General features: G+C 61.8%; 1 protein-coding gene across 1 annotated transcript; it reads left to right on the top strand.

Annotated features, from left to right (window-relative positions):
* The first annotated feature begins 15,287 nt into the window (after positions 1–15,287).
* On the top strand, positions 15,288–16,677 carry ACTRT2 (actin related protein T2). Its single transcript, XM_037499712.2, has one exon. The coding sequence runs from the start codon at positions 15,459–15,461 to the stop codon at positions 16,590–16,592; it is 1,134 nt and encodes a 377-aa protein (XP_037355609.1). The 5' UTR covers positions 15,288–15,458; the 3' UTR covers positions 16,593–16,677.
* The last annotated feature ends 1,411 nt before the right edge of the window (positions 16,678–18,088 follow it).

The following is an 18,088-nucleotide window of genomic DNA, read 5'->3' on the forward strand; positions in this document are numbered from 1 at the left end:
CCTGATGCAGGTTGTGACCTCGCCAACAACCTGGCCGATTGGAGTGGACCCCAACGTTCCATTTATGGGTTGCGTCCTTAAGGATGTCCCATTAGGGTCGTGTGACCTCTGTCCTCACTAGACGTGTGGTTGTGACCTTAAATCTTCTTGGACCCAAGGGTCACACCCTAGAGGTGATGAGGACAAAATGCAAGGAGCCTGACCTTTCAGATAATCTGAAGGAGTAGCCGCCTAGTCTCCTGAGGATGGCCTCTCTACAGGCTCAGGGGGAGAATAAACCTTGTTTATTCTACCAAATGTTTTCAAACCTAAGCCTAAGGCAAGTGGCTGGAATTAGACTTTTGATTGCCAAACCATCCTTGCATTCCTCTGATAAATGCAGCTTGGTCATGAGATTTTATTCATTTTTTTCCATGTTCCACATTGCTGGATTTAAACTGTAGCATGTTATTTATGATTGAAAACACCTATACTCATAAATGAATTTTGCTGATAATTTTCCTTTTTTGTATTGTCCTTTTCTGGCCAAAATGATTAACTTCATTAGATGATTTGGTAGGAGTATTTGTTGGTTCTGCAAACGTTTGTTTGGAACTGAGATTTTATGTTTATTGAATAGTTTGTAGCCTACTTTCTAAAATGCTCTGATAGTGTATTTCATTTTTTGAAGATTTATTTATGCACACAAGAGCTGGGGTACAGGCCAGAGGTGCCGGGGAGTGAGAGGACTCACCAGAGACAGAGCAGGGAGCAGAACAGGCAGATCCACTGAAATCCACTGCTGAGGGGAGCAGCTGGGAGACAGGAGGGGTCTGCTGTGTCCCGTGGGTAGCTCCCTGGCCGGGATTGAACTCGTGATGCAGAGGCTGCGGACAGCTTCACAGCACTGCGCTCAAGCCCTTGAGCCACCAGGGAGGCCCTCACCTCCCCTTGTTCATGGACCTACACACAGTTGACAAGCACAGGCCAGGCATTGTGAAGAATGTTCTTGAGTTTGTTTGTTTTCTCGTGATCAGCCTAGGGTTGCAGACCCGGGGGAGACTGCCACAGGATGATGTGCTTCTCTCCGCATCACAGCAAGTCTGTGGTGTCAACCCAGCTTACCACAGGGGGTGACAACCCTCCTCCTTTGGGTCCGGTGGTCTCTGTCAGATTTTACACTACAGAGGAACTATTTTCCATTTGTAACTAGTAGATTTTTTTCATTCTGTTGATCATTCTTTCCTTCCCTGAAGGCAAGTATCTCTCCCTCCCTCTTAACATCAGAGCTTCACTTCATTTATTAGCATCTGCTAATTTCTACAAATATTTCGCTTTGTCCAATCATCCATGTTGTACAAGCCCAGTATTAGCCCTTGTCATCACGTCTTGCTTCACTGCACATAATTCCCTCCATCTCCTTCTGTTTTGCTGCAGATGGCAGCACATCATCTTTCCCTGCGGCTGAGAGGTGTGCCGTTGTGTCGGTGGACCACACCTTCCGGATCCCACCCTCTTCTCAGTGGACACGTACGTGGCTTACGTGTCCTGTTATTGTAAACTGCCACAGAAACATTGTAGAGCTTTTTTGAAAAGTTGATGCTTTTGTGTTCTTCAAATAGATGTCCCCAAGTGGGGCTGCTGGGTCATACGGCGTTTCCATATTTAGCTTTTAAGGAAAGTCTGGACTGCTTTCCAAAATGGCCGCACCAGTTTTCATCCCCAGCAATAGTGTCACGTGCTCCTCGTTCTCCGCATCCTCGCTAGCGTTTGTTGTAGGGATCTCTTGACGATGTACCATTCTCACAGGTGTGAGAGGACATCTCCTTGTGGATTGGACCTGAGTCTCCCTTATTAAAAGAGAGAAGGAGCATTTCCGCACAAATCTATTCATCTTCTGGACAGCCTCTTCCCGGGGTTGTCGGGGCCCATTTATTACTTGGGTTGCTTTCTTGTTGTTAAATTGAATATGGCTTTTGTGTATCTCGCATAGTGACCCCTTGTACCTGTGCAATGTGTAAATATTTCCTACCTTTCAGTAGGACGTTTTTTTAAATCTGCTTATACTTTCTTTCACTGTGGAAAAGCTCTTTAATGGAGGTAATCCCAATTCTTTATTTTTGCTTTTATTTCCCTTGCCAGAGGGATTGAGCCTCCAGAAACCTCTTGATCACTGATGTCATGGAACTATTATTACCAACATTTTCTTCTATATATTTTACTGTTGAGATCTTATATCTAGGTTCTTAATCTATTTAGAATTTATTTTTGTGTGTGGAGTTAGAGATCAATTCATCTTCAGTCATTGGTGATTGATTAATATTTCGGGAAGAATTCTTTGAGGCTATACAGTTATCCTCTTTCTCCTTAAACTTTCACCCACCAAGTTTAGTTTCCACTCGTGGATCTTACCTGCAGTGATAATTGCTGTGGTTTACTAGTGGAGATTTTTAATTTCCAGCCATTCACTTGACCTCTGTTCACTGAAATGTTGCTGTAAGGGCGAGTGGCTTATTCTCTCACATTGATTTATTCATCCAATGATTTGTTTATGGACTCACAGATATTTTCTCCTCTGTCTTTTAATCTAATATTACCACTATTTTATATATTTCACAAATTGTTCCAGCTTTGACTCTTGAGCGCTCTTTACAAGTGCCTTTTATTTCATTGCATGGATTTAATTTTACTGCTTAGTGCCTAGTGTCATTCATTTCAACCCAAAGGCTCTCCTCTTGCTTGCTTGTAGGGCAGATTTACTAGTGGAGCTGTTTTCCTCTGCTTATCTAGGCGTCTCTTCATTTCTTCCTACTTTTTATGAAAATGGGTTCTTAGCTGATAGCATCTTTCTTTCCGTATGTCAACCAGGCAATCCCATCCACGTCCGGGCAGCGTGGCTTCCTGATGGAGTCAGATGTTAATCTTACTGTGGAGCCTCCTTAACGAAGAGCTGCTTTTCTTTGCTCCTTTCAACGTTGCCTGTTTGTCTTTTCAAGCTTGACTATAACGTGTCTAGGTGTGGATCTCTTGGAGTTTATTCTGCGTTGGCGAATTTGAATGTGTAGATTAATGCTTTTCATCAAATTTGGGAAGGTTTTGGTCATAATTTCATGTTTCTTTCCGTCTCTCCCTATCATTCTGGAACCCATACTGATGTTATTATGCTCCATATTGTTCCACAAATCTCTGAGACTCTGGTTTATTCTTTATTTTTGTCTTTCTGTTCCTCAAAATGGGTGATCTCAACTTAGCAAGCTTCTAGTTCACTGATTCTTTCTTCTGCCACCTCAAATCTGCTGTGGAGCTCTCGTGATCTTTTTCATTTCGGTTATTGTGCTTTTCCATCTCGGAATTTTGAGTTGGTTATTTTTATGATTGCTGTATCTTTATTTATATTCTCTAATTGGTGAGACATGATTCTTACCCTCGCCTTTAGATGTTTTAGACACAGTCTCCTGTAGTTCTTTGAACATATTTACAAGAGCTGGTTTCAATCTTCACGTCGTAAGTCTAGCACCTGGGAGTCCTCGGGGCAGTTTCTGTGGCTCCTTTTAGTTCTTGTGATGGGTCACACTCCCTGGGGTTTTGACACTGCTTAGGATTTTTGTTGAAAATGAGCATTATATAAGACAGTGTGGCAACTCTGGAGATTGGGTTCCCCTCCCCTAGTTTTTGTTATTGCTGCTGTTCATTCGGTGACTTTCCTAAAGTGATGCTATCAAGTCTGTACTCTGTCAGGTGGATCCACTGCAGCCTCTGCTTAGTTTGCTTGTGGCCAGTGTTTTGGGCAGAGACTTCCATCATACCTGGAACACAGAGTCTTCCAGACTTTGCTGAAGGAGATTTCAACGCCTCAGCAGGCAGGGACAACTCTGCCTCAGCCTTGGTTCCTACTTGGGAAGAGTCTCAAAGTCAGGCAAACACGTGCTGCTTCTTCCATCTGTGGAAGGTGCTGGACCTCCTTTCGCCAGTGTCTGTCGGGACACTGGTTTTCCCAGCTGTTATGACAATGGGTTGAGTGTTCTCGGGCCACTGTGCAGCTGGGTTGCAGGGAGACACGACAGGGCACGTTCAGATGCCACAAATCTCCTCTGCTTACCAAAATTCAAACGTTTGATTGAATAAATGTGCTTCAAATTGTTGAAGGCCTTTGGTGAATTTCAAGAGCTCTGAAAAAAAGTTGGCTTTGACCATTTTTGCCAGTGTTGTCTTTGCTTTTATGGAGGGAAGTTTCATAGGTCTTTACTCCACTGGTCTGGAAATGCTTCTTTTCAGGGGAGACTTTTAAATTTTCCACATCACTCCAGATAAAGACAGACAGGCGTGCTTGTGATATTCGTGCTGGTCGGTGGCTTTTGTTAACTGCCATTCCTCTCCCTGGGGCGAGCGGGGAGTGTGGCTTCATGCAGAAATCTCCGCTCCAGCCTTCCCCCTTGTGTGCCTGGGGGCCTCGTTCCCTGTCCTGGGAACCCATTTCATGCCCCTTTCTATCAAGACAAGCATCTGGGAGCCAGCCTCCAGGCAGCCATGGCATTAGCTCACCTCAATTACTATTTTGGGTCATGTTATTCATTTTTTGGGCCCCTGGAAATTTCCATTACTCTTTTGCCAGCTCAGCTTTCCATTTAAAAGATGCATATCATATTTTACCTGGCATTTCTACGCTATTTTTTAAACAGGGCTGTTCTCAGGTTATCTTGGTTGGAATATTCCTGGAAAAAGACACACTCTTTCTCTTTAGCCTCACATAAATGTCACACGCACACACAATGCAACACACATACACAGAACACACGCAAACAGAGCATATGCGTACACACATACACAAAGCGCATCTACACACATACATATCCACGCACACAACAGAGAGAACACACATGTAAACACACAACAGAGAACACACATATATGCACATGTACATATGACACACACAATGCTACATATACATATGCACAGTGCACACACGCATACAATGTACGTACATGCTCACAATCTACATCCAAAATGTACACATGTGTGCACATAAACACGTACACGATTGACACACATGTAGATGTGCACAAAACGCACACACATGCACACACACCATGTGCAAACAATGAGCACACACGTACACACACAGTGTGCACACACACACACACCCTGCTCCCAAGAAGCGGTCACGAGGAGCAGCCAGGTGAGGACGGCGAGCCGGCACTCCCTGCAGGCACACAGTGGGTGCCCACGGACATGCTGGCCGCTTCTGGGTCACCGGCGGCCCCCCTGGAGCTGCTCGCGGCCCCAGGGACCAGGCCAGGTGATGGTGACCGGGCAGCTGGACTAAGGGGGCCGCCAGCCACCTCCTCCCTGCCAGGCGGGGCCTCCCGACCCAAGCAGCCGCCCAGGACTACTAGCACCCGAGGTCACACTGCCCGTGTCTCCCGCTCGTGTGCAGACAGCGGCAAGCATGGGGAGACGCCTGCCAGACAGCACCAGGAGGGCGCTAGGACACAGGTCTGTGCCCCCCAAGCTCCTGTGTTGGGATGTGGGGCCTTTGGGAGGTGCTTCTGTCCTGAGGTGGCCCTTGGGCACGGGGCTAGTGACCTGACAGTAGAGATCCTGGGGGCCCTCGCCAGTGCCCAGGACTCCTGGGTGGGGGGGGTCAAGAGGGGCATCTGCCTCGTGCGGTCAGAACCCGGGAGCGCACGACGGGCAGGCAAGGACGGGGCAGACATGGAGTCGCTCTGGGGCTGGCAGTGTTTGGGGGCCCCATTCACTGGACGGAAATGCCCTCCTTTGCCTGGACACGCAGCCGGGAGCGGCCGCACAGTGCCGCCTTTCTTCCCTGCTTCCGGCTGGCCCGTCGCTTTATAAGCTCTGAATTCAGAGCAGCGTGGTGGCTGGGGCTGAGCCGCAGGCCTTGAGGCGCCTGGGTGGGTGGCGAGAGCGGGGCCTCTGAGGCGGGGGGAGCCTGGTTGCTTCGTCATCAGCGCGGTCATCAGCAGTCCCTGTGCGCACCCCCGGGGCCGCTCTGCTCTGAGGTGACCCTCACGCCATCGACACCTCGGGGCCTCCAGTATTCTCGGCAGTCGGCACAGAGGAGGCCGCGAGGCTGAGGGCCGCAGCTACCTGCAGTCCTGGGGCTGCCCAGCGGGAGATTCAGGATTTGAGCCCGGCGTCTCGTGCTCTGGGGAGCCCTAATAGAGGCGTTGTCCCTGGCACTTCCTTCTGAAGGGCGCATCCTGGACACCCTGTGGTGAGGATCTGCACTGTCCTTCCACAGGCCCCCGGACTGGGGTGTGGCTGAACGTGGTCTCCGAGGGGGGAGGCTGCGAGAGGCGGCCTGAGAGGGAGGAGAAGCACAGCCAGGGAGGGAGACGAGCCAGCCCCGCAGCTGCCCACAGAGGCCCAAGGTCTGCCCCTCCGCGCTCTCGGCCGGCCGCTAGCCGCAGCCCCTGCGATGGTTCCTAAACACCAGGGCCCGGGACCGCCCCCCCCACACCAGCAATTCTCTGGGGAAGGAAACGTGAACCTTTTGTAACCGACGCCCGAGCAAGGGGGAGATGGAGCGACTGGCCAGGCCGTGGGACCCCAATAGCCTCCACGACCGCGCACACCCTGCCTGCTCACAGCGGCTCGGCTGCTCCAGACCCAAGGCCCAGGAGCCGCGGTCTGAGCTCTGGAGCCTCGGCCGAGGGCCGCGGGGAGGACGTGGAGCCCCCTGTGCCCCCGGCCCGGGCCTCCTGCCTGTGCCCTTCTGCGCCTTGACCCGAGGGGGTCAGAAGCCGGGGCGCAGCGGCACAGGGGGCTCGCGGGCTGTGCGGGGCGCTCCTTTGTTCCGTGCGCTGCTCACGCACCCGCGGGCCTTGCCTTCTGGCTCAGGCTCTGCTGATTGCGGGGCTTCCACTTGCTCCCCCAGACTCCACCATGGGCAAAATAGAACGAGATCAGGCCCTACCACGACTGAGGCCCCGCCCCCAGGCTGCTGGAGCCTCCCACCCCTAGCCCATAGCCCCGCTACCCGGCTTCCCTGGCGCTAGAGCCCCCAGGCCGGCCTCGCGGCTTCGGATTGACGTTCCCCAGTGACTGCTTCCCTCCCTCCCCGCCCCCTCCCTTGTGCTCCCCAGACCCTTCCCCTCCCCTTCCTCTGAACCCCAGAACCCCCACTTCACTCATGGCGTCCGCTGGCTTCTATCGCGTTTGCTCTGTCCGCGGCCTCCGCCTTCAACGTCCAGCGTCCGCCTTTGTCCCGACCCGCTTGCTCAGGCAGTGGCTCCCGGCGCTGCGGCGGCGTCCAGGCGCGGGCACACGCGTCTTCTCCCCGGGCCTCTGGGGGCTCCGGGGTGTCCCCACCGCCGCTGTCGTAGAGCAAATGCTCGTGGGCGCTGGGGGTCGGGATCCTTGGGGAGATGCCCGAGGGCAGACTCCAGGCCCCACAGTGTACCCAGCGCCAGGGCCCCTCTCTGAAATGGCCGTGCCCGTTGGCGGTCCACCTCTCTGCGCCTTCATAAAGCCGGGGCCGTCGCCCCTGCCCAGTGCGGTGGAGCTGGGCACCGACCCGAGTGCGGCACGAGGCCAGCGGGGCCCCACGGACGTGCAGCCGCCCCTTGGAGCCCCGTGCCTGCCTGTCTGCCGGGGCCACGAGGCCCGGGTCCAGATGAACGGTCCTGCCCGCAGGAGCCTCTTTCTGCTCTGCCCCTTGCTGGAAACGCGTCCCGCGAGCCGGGGCCTCCAGACCCCCGGAGCCCAAGGAGAGAGGATGGGGCTTGTGCCCCAGAGGGGCCCTGGGGCCCAGGTGAGCGGGTCAGTGGGGGCCGCCGTGGCCCTGACCCGTGTCGTTCCTCCCGCGGCACGTGAGCCCTGCCAGGGGCTTGGGGCGCAGCCTCGGGGTGCCCTCACCCACTGCACGTCACACGTTGCCGGCACCGTGGGGGGCGCAGGTGTGGAGGGCGCAGGTGTGGAGGGCGCAGGTGTGGAGGGCGCAGGTGTGGAGGGCGCAGGTGTGGAGGGTGGTCCGGAAGCCCCTCTTGGCCTCTGTGCGGAAACCACAAATTTGAAGAAATTCCTCCCGGGCAGAGAGAGGAGCCCCCACTCGCAGCCAGTTGAGAAGAGTCCGCCTAGGACGGGGCCCTGACAGGAGCTTCGGGGGCTGTGTGCTGAGCTGGGTCTGGGAGAGGCCCCCAGACTCCCCGAGGCTCCCCCCCAGGCTCCCCCAGGCCCCCCCAGGCAGACTGGGATAAACTCTGAAAGGAGATGTTGCTTTTTTGGTGACTTCTAAGAAAAGATTCTCTTAAAAAGGGAAAAATAGCCGCCAAGAAATGGATAATTTTAGAAAGGAAGCCGGGGGGCGGCTCATCTCAGGACAGTGGGCGCTGCAGGGAACACGGCGGGGGGCGGGCGCCGGAGTCGGGGCGCCGCGCAGGGCGCAGGCGGGAGGAGACGGGAGTGCGGCCACGCGTCCCCACGGCCGACACGGGGCGCAGGGCCCACGGGCCCCTCCTGGCTCTGGGGCGACGCCCACACCCAGGGCGGGCAGGGGCGGGCCCTGCTGGGGCTCGGGGGGCGCCTGTTCCAGGCTGCCCCGCGCTCCCTGGCTTCTGGGCATCGCTGTCCCCGCCTCGGGCCACCAGTCACTAAATGGGGTGTTCTAACCCAGCACCCTCTTCTTGTCTCCGCCATCTGCAGAGGAGCTTCTCCAAGTGAGCTTGGGCCCTGAGGCGCCAGCTGGGCGGCCTCCTGGCGAGCCTGGGTGCAGCCCGGCCAGCGCGTCTGTCCTCGGGACTCTCCTGGGGGCCCGGCCTCTGTACGGTCCGTGGCCAGAGGGAGGGGGGCAGGCGGGGCTCCCTCGGCCACCCAGGCGTGCGCCCGCCAGCTCCGGCACCGGCCTGGGCCAGCAACGCGCCTCGGCGGGGCGCCTCTGCAGGGCGGTCCCGGGGCCCGTGCTGGCCGGGGTGAGCCCCCGAGAAGGGGCCCCGGTCGCGGGCAAGCGCCCCACTCAGGGGACGCCGTGGACACAAGTCCTCGCAGCTGAGCCGGCGTCGGAGCGCCAGGGGAGGACGCGTCATGGCCGGCCTGCCGACCCCGCGCAAAGCCGCCCCCTCTGCGGGAGTGGCGGACGCCAGAGCGCGGGGAGCTCCCCCCACGCGGCCTCGCTGATGCTTTGAATTAATCTGGGTCCTTCCGGGCCGGGCTCCGGCTATTCATCACCGCGAGCGGGCTGGCCGCGTCTGGGGACGCTCGTGGGCCGCGGCCGGGGCGCTGTCAGCGCTGGAGGCCCCTGCGGGCCGCGCTCGGGTCAGCCGCTGCTCGAAGCCCGTCCCGCCGCCCCTGCCCGCCGGCCCCGCGGCTCCTCCGGGCAGTCACGTCCATGCGCTCGGAGACAGGCCCTCCCCGCCGGGCAGCTGACGGTTTTCCCTATTTAGCAAACATTGATTTTTCCTCCCCCCGCCTGCCGGGCCTGCCAGGAACAAGCCCCCCTTTGTCCGGGCCGGGCTCCCCCCGGCCCGGGACAGTTCCCCTGGGTGCCAGCAGGGGGCGGGGACCCTCCTCCAGGCCCCGCACGGTGCTGGGTGGGGCTGGCAGCCTTGGGCAGTGGTCAGGCGTGACCCTCGGCGAGGGGACCTGCTGGAGGCCACCGGCCCCCTGGGCGCGGCTGGGGCAGCCCTCGTGTGAGGGTGACTTAGGCCGCCACGGAAGATGCAGACGCCATCGACTCGGCAGCAGCAGCAGTTTGAATAAGGGAGGCCCCGGCAGCCCCCCAGCCCCAGGGCCGCGGGGGGAGGCTCCCCAGCCAGGGCGCAGGCCAGCCGGCCGTCCCTGGCCCCTCCGCCTCCTCCCGCGAGGGCGGCCCAGCAGTGCCGAGGCCCTGAGAGGCTGCGTCCAGCCGGGGCTGCCACCCCGCGGCCCTGCCCAGCCCGTGCTCAGCCCAGGCACAGGCCCTTCCCTGCAGGGCACCTGCCCACCACCCTGCCCCGCCGGCCGCCTCCAGTCGCTTCTGACCTGCGGGAAGCAGGAGTGGGCGAGGCTTCCGGGGCTGTCCTGAAAGGGCTGCGGTGCTTCCCGGCCCCCCCAACCTCGTCTCTCTTGTCTCCCCCTCCCCGCCGCTCCTTCACCCCCCACCTCCCCCGCCCGCTCTGGCGGCCCCTGCAGGGAAGCTGCGGGCACAGGAGCCCACGCGGGGATGGGCCCAGAGGCCCAGCCCGGAGCGGGACCCAGGCCTGGTGGCGCCGATTCGTGAGGTGCCGCCCCCAACGGCCCCCGGGCGGGCCCAGGGGAGCATGCCCCCGCCCCCGAAACAGCGAGGTGATAAGTGATTTGTCACCAGCCAGGGACCAGGAGTGCACCTCCTTTCTGCAGGGCTCGGACAGGCCCCTGAAATGCTGCAGGGCTCCCCCCTGCACAGCCACTGGGCCACGTCATGGGGTAAACTGAGTCCCCAGATGCTTACGGTGCTGTCCTGCCCCCGTGCCGGGAATTCGACCTTATTGGGGTCCCGGGAACTCCTGCTGCGGGAGACCCGGGGCGCACCAAAGGGGAGCATGGCTCTCCACGCGCACACAGGGGCATGCCATGCAAGGCATGCATGCCTGTGCACACACAGACACACACAGGCGTGCACAAACATGCAGGCACGCACACACAGACACACACACGCAGGTGTGCACACACGGGCACACACCGACACACAGGCACCCTCGGGAGACGCTGCAGGCGCGTGCAGCAGCTCCCCTGTAGCCCTCCCTGCGGGTCTCCGGGCGCACCTGTGCCTGGAGACGCCGGCCCCGCGCTGTGGCAGGTGGGCCAGCGGCGGGCAGGCGGGCAGGCGGCCGGGAGGACGGGCCTCTGCCACTCCGTGGTCACCACCTTCTTCACCCAAAGCTGCCGCCTTTGGAGCCAGGGGAGGAATGAAAGCAGAGCAAGTGGGGCTCTGGGCCGGGCCGATGGGCCTGCCCCCGCGGCCCCGCATCCCCGGTGCCCCCTGCATCCCGGGGGCCTGCCCACCTGGTGTGGGCTCCAGGCCCGCCAGCCTGGCCAGGTACCTCCGCTCCTCGCTGCCGGGACTGCCCAGGAGCCCCCTCCAAGGGGGCGGGTGAGCCTCATGATCCGACCCCAGGTTTCCCGACCCCAGGTTTCCAAGACCCGCTCGAGGTGGCGCTGCCCACAGCCCTCGCCCTGCTCCCACCAGCCCCCACGGCACCCGCGCCAGCCTCCCGGCGCCCCGCAGGCCGAGGGCAGCTCCCTGTCTGGGCTCCCCCGTCCCCCACACGTGGCTGACGCCCCCTCCTGCTCTGCTGCCAGGGGGCGCCACAGTGGCCTGGCCTATGGCAGGAGGGTGCGCGGGCACCTGCTGGGGCCGCACGCGGTGTGTGGAGGCGTGGCCTGGGGAGATGGTGAGGGTGCGGCAAGGTCCGGCGGGTGGGTCCCCACGGCACGTGGCCAGCCCCCCGCAGCACCAGGCTGCCCTCCCGGCTTCGGGCTGCAGGCCCGAGGAGCGGATGTCTGAGGCGGTCTGTCCCCGCGCCCTGGCAGACAGAGGCCAAGAGCCTGCCCAGGCTGCCGTCTCGGGCCGCACCTGCGCTGCGCCCATCCCCGCGGGCCGTGCGAGCAGAGGCGCAGCCGCTGTCGCGGGCCCTGCAGGCCGTCCTGGGGCACCGCCCACGCTGACCCCCGCGGGGAGAGTGTCCTTTCCGCCCGCCCTCAGGACCCTGCTCCTCGACCGGGGAGGCGGAGGGCGGGGGCTGCAGACGCCTCGCTCTGCCAGGCCAGCGGGGCGCACAGGTGCGCCCCCAGGAAGCCCTTCGGGCTGCTGTCCACCCTCTGCTGTGCCCGCCCAGCGCCAGGCCCATCTGCTCTACGGAAGCGACTAACTGCCGGCGTGCTGGCCGCGGCGGGCCAGGCCTGCCCTGTCCAGGCAACGGGCCAGGCTCGTGGGGTGCTGAGAGGGGGACTAATGGTGTCGCCCCTGCCCCGAGCGGCTGGGAGGGACAACGGGACACTCAGGTGTGGTGCTGGCCGCTGTGGGGACCCCCATCTCACCAGGGAATGAAGAGGACAGAGAGGACGGTCACTCACCCCCGAACAGCGGAAGACAGCTGCGGGGAGAGGGCAAGGGACTGAGCTGGCGGCGGGCGGCCGACGGGCGCGGGCGGGAGTGTGCAGCCGCGGGGCGGGGCGGGCGGAGAGGAGCAGGACGGGAGGGGCGGTGAGGAGGTGGGTGGGCAGGAAGGTGGACGGAGGGTGGGTGGAGGGTGGGAGATGGAGGGTGGAGGGAGGGTGCACGGGCGGTTGGCTGATGGGCGGGTGCAGGGTGGACGCACGCTGGCCGGGGGTACCCTGGTTCCATCTAGAGATTCAAAAGGGCCGGACGACGAGGAGGAGGTGCAGGGCCTCGGGCTCCTGTGGGGGTGATGGGTGCAGAAAGGTCAAGGAACGGCCATTATTGGGGCATCCTGTGAGTGTGACGCCCGGGACGCCCCGGCTCTCGGGCACAGGCCACTTGCCTCGGGCGGGCGCAGGCGTCCAGCCACCTGCAGAGCCGCCTCCTTCGCGCCGCCGACCGAGACCGGCCTCACAGGCAGGATCTGGCCGCCAGATGTCAGCCGGGGCTAATGAGCCCGGCTGCTGGCCACTAATTGGCCGAGGCTGCGGGCGCCAGTGACAGATGGGACTGGGGACGGCGAGATGGACCGGGCGGCCCCGGCCAGGGGTGGGCGGCCCGGGCACTCTGCATCCAGGCGCGGGGACGCAGGTGCCCCGCGGGTCCAGGGCTGCCCACCTCTGAGTCTCCCTGCCCGAAGCTTCCGCCACGGCGCCACGGTGGAGCGCCCCAGGGTCAGGGGCGCAGGCGGCTGGCGTGGAGGGGCGGCCGGCGAGGCTGCTGGAGCAGAAACAGGAGGCGCTTCCTGTAGGAGGTGGGGACGGCGCCCCCCCGCACAGTCTGGTGTGCGGCTGCCCCGGGCGGGAGGTGGGGTTTCGGCCGGTTCGCCCATAAACTTGCTCAAGCGATTTATGAGGCCGGGCCAGCGCGGGTGGGGGCTGGGTCGAGCTGGCCGGGGCGCGGAGAGTGCTCGCTGCGGCCAGCACGGCCTTCCAGCCCGCGTTGGCAAAGGGGGTGCCCGGTGGTGGCCCCGGGCACCCACGTGGCCCCTCCGGGCGTCGGCACCCAGGGGTCTCGGAGTTGGCCCGGCCAGTGGGGTGGATGTGCCCAGCACCTGGGAGCGGGGGGGCTCTGCCGGGGAGCTGGACCGGCAGTGGCACACAGGCCGCGGCTCATAAACTCGCCCGGGTTCGAAAGGCCAGGGGCGTCCCCCCCAGATTAGACCCCAGTCCCCTGGGGGCGGGGCTCTTCCTGCTTCTCGCCAGGCAGCGGGTGACACATCAGCCAGTTAGGCCCTTCGTGGGGACAGAGCAGTCCTAGCCTTGGGCCACCCCAGAAGTGACCGCGGGGGTTGGTGTCCCAGAGGGCTGAGTCCTCGGGGCCAGCAGGAGGGTCGTTTCTGAGCTGGGGCCATTGCTCTGCAGAGACCCCAGGACCCGGTGACCCCCTGCCCGGTGTGGGGGCCTGGGCATCGCCCTGAGGGAGTGAGGTGGCCGGGGTGGGGTGCGGTTCCCAGGCCCAGCACAGGGCAGCCCAGATCCCGGGCGCCGCAGGGAGGGGTGACGCTAGGAACGGGCCTGGGCCGCTGGATGGCCTTGCTCAGGGTCGCTGGCCCCAGCCACAGCTTCCTGGCACCGTCCTCAGGGTTTGTGGCTCCTCTGAAGAGCCAGGCCGCTGCCAGAGGCCAGGGAGCGCACCGAGGAGGGCCTGGGGCGGCCCCGCGGAGCAGCTGGCCTGGGCTTGCTGTCGCTGTGACGGCACCGGGTGGAGCGGCCTCCGAGGGCGCCCCCGCCCTGCCAGGTCGGCCAGCTGGCCTGGGCTGCTGCCCCTCCTCCCCTGTCCTGAGGAAACCACTTGCCCCCAGCTGGACAGCACGCACCGAGCCCCACAGCGGGGAGAGGACACGGCGCCCTGCACCCCACGCGGTGACGCCGCCTGCGAGGCCCCAGCAGGGGTGCGCCCTGCGGCCCAGCCCCGCGGTTCGGGCAGCTCTGCAGCCAGGCCCGGCCAGGGCTGCGCTGGCGCCGCCGTCCCGTGGCGTCTGCCCCGCCCTCAGCAGCGGGCCAGAAATACGCCCCCGAGTGCCGGCGCCCCCCCAACCCCACCGTGGGGGTCTGCGGCCCGTCTGGGCTGTGGCCACTCAGGCCGGGTCAGCTCGCAGACAACCCTGCAGGCACCCGCCCCCCTCCCACCTGGGGGCGCCGTCCCTGGGGGCGCCTACAAGGCGCACGTGTGCGCCCCGAGTCTACCCGCGGGGCTGGCAGTGGATCTTCTGCTGGAGGTATAGGGGTTGGCAGGGAAGGCCTCGGCTGAAGGGGCAGGGGCTGGGGAAGGGGCCGGAGCCACTCTGGGAACGCTCTCTGAACCGGGGCGGGGGGCTGGACGGGGGCTGGAGCAAGAGGACCGGCGTGTACACAGGTGTGCGCTGGCCCCGGCCTCCGGCAGCCCCCCAGCTCCTTCCAGAGCAGTCCAGCTCTGAGCGTCCGGCACAGACTGGTCCTTTCCAGACGCCCGTACTGGGCTGAGCCAAGTGATGGGCACCCACTGAGACGCCCTGGGCTCTGGCCGAGGCTGCCCCTCATAAAACCTTAGGACATTGGGTCTCCCACCCCATATACCTGTGGACCTTGCTCTGTGCCTGAACTACAGGGGTGCAGAGAGCCCTGGGGCCCTGACCTCAGGCCAGAGCAGGGACGTGTGTGCCTGCAGCAAGCCAGCCGGCTCACAGGGCTTTGCTTAGCGCCGGCCCCGTGGGACAGAGCGCCAGGCTATGGGGCAAAGGAGAAAGCCCTGAGGGCTTCCTGGAGGAGCCGGCACCTGTCACTGGCCACCTCGGCGTGGGAGCCAGCGGCAGCAGAGGTGTTCTCAGCCTGCCGCCCCACCACAAGCCAGCTGTGGCAGTCGCTCCTCACAGCAGAACATTTTCATGCCTGCTGGACAGACAGGTTCCGGCGTCCCTCTGCCACCTGGGCCTGAGCCTGGTGCGTGGCTACCCCCTTGGCAAGAGGCTGTGTGTTCTGTCACCACAAACAGCAGCCCTGTGGGCCAGAGACACTGGTTGTGGCAGGCTGGGCCGCCTGCTGCATCAGCTCTGAGGCCAGGCCTCGGGCCACAGTCTGAGCTGGCAGCCATGGCCGACCGCCTCCCGGACCCGCCCTCTGTGCCACCCCGACAGTGGTTGCCTTGGCTGGATTGTTACACGGGGGCATCACCCTGACAGGCCTCGCTGGCCCTGGGAGGGGGCAGGTCTGGCAGGATGGAGGGCTGCCGGGGGCCTGCCTGCTAGCCTGGCCAGAGGCGCCCGAGAACCGGAACCCGGTGCCCCGAGAACTCCCGGCCCGGGTCACAGAGCACCCGCAGGGTTCCGCCGGCTTAGGCGAGTGCAGGCCGGCGGGCCGCAGACATGTTTAACCCCCACACGCTGGATTCTCCAGCCGTGATCTTTGACAACGGGTCTGGGCTCTGCAAAGCAGGGCTGTCTGGGGAGATTGGACCCCGCCACGTCATCAGCTCCGTCGTGGGGCACCCGAAATTCAAGATGCCCCCCACGGGCGCCAACCAGAAGAAGTACCTGGTGGGGGAGGACGCCCTGCACAGGCCGGAGGCCCTGCACCTGCGCTACCCCATCGAGCGCGGCCTGATCACCGGCTGGGACGACATGGAGACGCTCTGGACGCACCTGTTCGAGTGGGAGCTGGGGGTCAAGGCCAGCGACCAGCCGGTGCTCATGACCGAGCCCTCCCTGAACCCCAGGGAGACCCGCGAGAAGATGGCCGAGGTGATGTTCGAGAGCTTCAACGTGCCGGCCTTCTACCTGTCGGACCAGGCCGTGCTGGCCCTCTACGCCTCGGCCTGCGTCACGGGCCTGGTGGTGGACAGCGGGGACGGCGTCACCTGCACCGTCCCCATCTTCGAGGGCTACTCCCTGCCCCACGCGGTCACCAAGCTCTACATGGCGGGCAGGGACATCACGGAGCACCTGAGCCGGCTGGTCCTGGCCGGCGGGCACACCTTCCCGTACCCGCTGGACAAGGCCCTGGTGGATGACATCAAGGAGAAGCTGTGCTACGTGGCCCTGGAGCCCGAGAAGGAGCTGTCCCGCAGGCCCGAGGAGGTGCGCAGGGAGTACAAGCTGCCCGACGGGCGCATCCTCCACATCGGGGACCAGCTCCACCAGGCTCCCGAGGTCCTGTTCTCGCCCGACCAGCTGGGCATGCAGAGCCCCGGCCTCCCCAAGATGGTCTCCTGCAGCATCACCAAGTGCGACGCCGACATCCAGAAGACGCTCTTTGGGGAGATTGTGCTGTCGGGGGGCACCACTCTGTTCCCGGGGCTGGACGACCGGCTCCTGAGGGAGCTGGAGCTCTTGGCAGCCAAGGGCACCCCCATCAAGATCACCGCCCCCCCCGACCGGTGGTTCTCCACCTGGATCGGCGCGTCCATCGTCACCTCCCTGAGCAGCTTCAAGCAGATGTGGGTCACCTCGGCGGACTTCAAGGAGTTTGGCACCTCCGTGGTTCAGAGAAGGTGCTTCTGAGGGCCCCACGGAAGGGGCGGGCCTGGGGAGCAGCCGCCCGCCTGGGCTCTGTGGGGGCGTCCAATAAAAGTAAAACGGTGAGAGTCTGGCCACACGGGCTTGGTTCGTTCTCCGTGGCTCTGGGGCAGTTCTGACCCTGGGGTGAATCCGCAGGAGGGTGAATCCCTGTACCCCCTCCTTCCCTCCTGAGCACACCCCAGTTGGCAGGTGAAGCTTGTCCAGGTGCAGAGTTGGCTAACGGGGGGCCGTGCCAGCCTCCCTCCTGGGGCTAGATTGGAGGGGCCCCTCGCTTGCACTGTGGGTGGCTGAGACCATTTGCTGACGGGTAGGGGGAGAGGCAGGACGCCCCCCTGTTGCCAGGGCCCCAAACCCCTACCGGGCGCTGCTTCCCACAATGGGTTCTAGCTCGGCTTCCATGGGGCTGGGCGGCCGACAGGCGGAGTCTTGTTCGGGCATGTGGGGACACGCAGGGCAGGAGCGGCCTCCTCGTAGGACTCCCCGGAGCCCCTGTCACGGGGGTGGCATTTAAGAATCAGCACCGCTCCCTGGTCGCTGTGAGGTCGCTGGTCATTTTTACCTTCCGAGATGTCTGGGCATCGTGTAGGGGTGAAGGACTGGAGCTGAAGCCCACGGCCATGGATGAAGCCGAGGTGGAGCCAGTTACCTAGGAAGGAAGCTTTCCACGCTGACTTGGCAGAATCCCCCCGAAAGGTTATTGGGACAGAAATGGAAAACACAGGGAACTTTGTAAAATGCATCTGCCCCTGTCGTTGGTGGCTTCTCACTGTCTACACCACTGTGCACCTGTGAGTGCAATCCATAATTTGCACTTAGGGGAATGGACAGAAGGAGCCACACCCCGAGCTGGGGTGGGGGAGGGGTAGAGAAGAGAAAGGACATAACCAAACAAATTTAGTGACTAGATGAAGCCCTCCGCCCACAATGGTGTGTGTGTGAGGTTGGCACGGTGCCCAACTGTCCTGTTTGGGGGTGCGGGGACAGAGCGCTTGAAGGGAACAGAGTTGAGTGTTTTTAGAAATCCACTGTAACAATTTCTGCCTTTTTCCTGGTGCTTTTAGACGGTTTACATTTAGAGGAAACATATTATGTCTTGTCCACATTTTGCTTTATCTGATTCTCATTTCTCATTCTAGTTCTTCTTACCTTCCTGTGCGTTCTTTGAACTTCTAAGGATTCTACCTGGATCTGTTTGCGGGCCTTTGGAGTTTGACTCTGTACTCAGATACCAGTGGCTGCCCTAGGTGAAAATCGTAACCTACAGGCATTGACGTTCTACCCCTGGGGGTGAAATGTGGGAACCTCACCTGTGTTTGGGTCCTTCACCTTCCCAGTTTTTGTCTGAGCCCCTCCACCCATGCCAAGCACAACTCAGAAACTCAGAGGAAGAGTCTGGTTTTTAGGTGACCCCTTTCTGCCCGACCCATGTTCCTGTGTCTTTCCTGAAGTTCCAGGCCTCCGGCTAGTCCTTTGCTCTT

Source organism: Talpa occidentalis, unplaced genomic scaffold (genome assembly GCF_014898055.3).
Source record: "Talpa occidentalis isolate TD23 unplaced genomic scaffold, MPIMG_talOcc4v2.1 talOcc4.9, whole genome shotgun sequence".
Classification (NCBI taxonomy): Eukaryota; Metazoa; Chordata; class Mammalia; order Eulipotyphla; family Talpidae; genus Talpa; species Talpa occidentalis.

Excerpts from the sequence above, each read along its gene's own strand:
- ACTRT2 (XM_037499712.2), top strand. The coding sequence starts at position 15,459 with ATGTTTAACCCCCACACGCTGGATTCTCCAGCCGTGATCTTTGACAAC.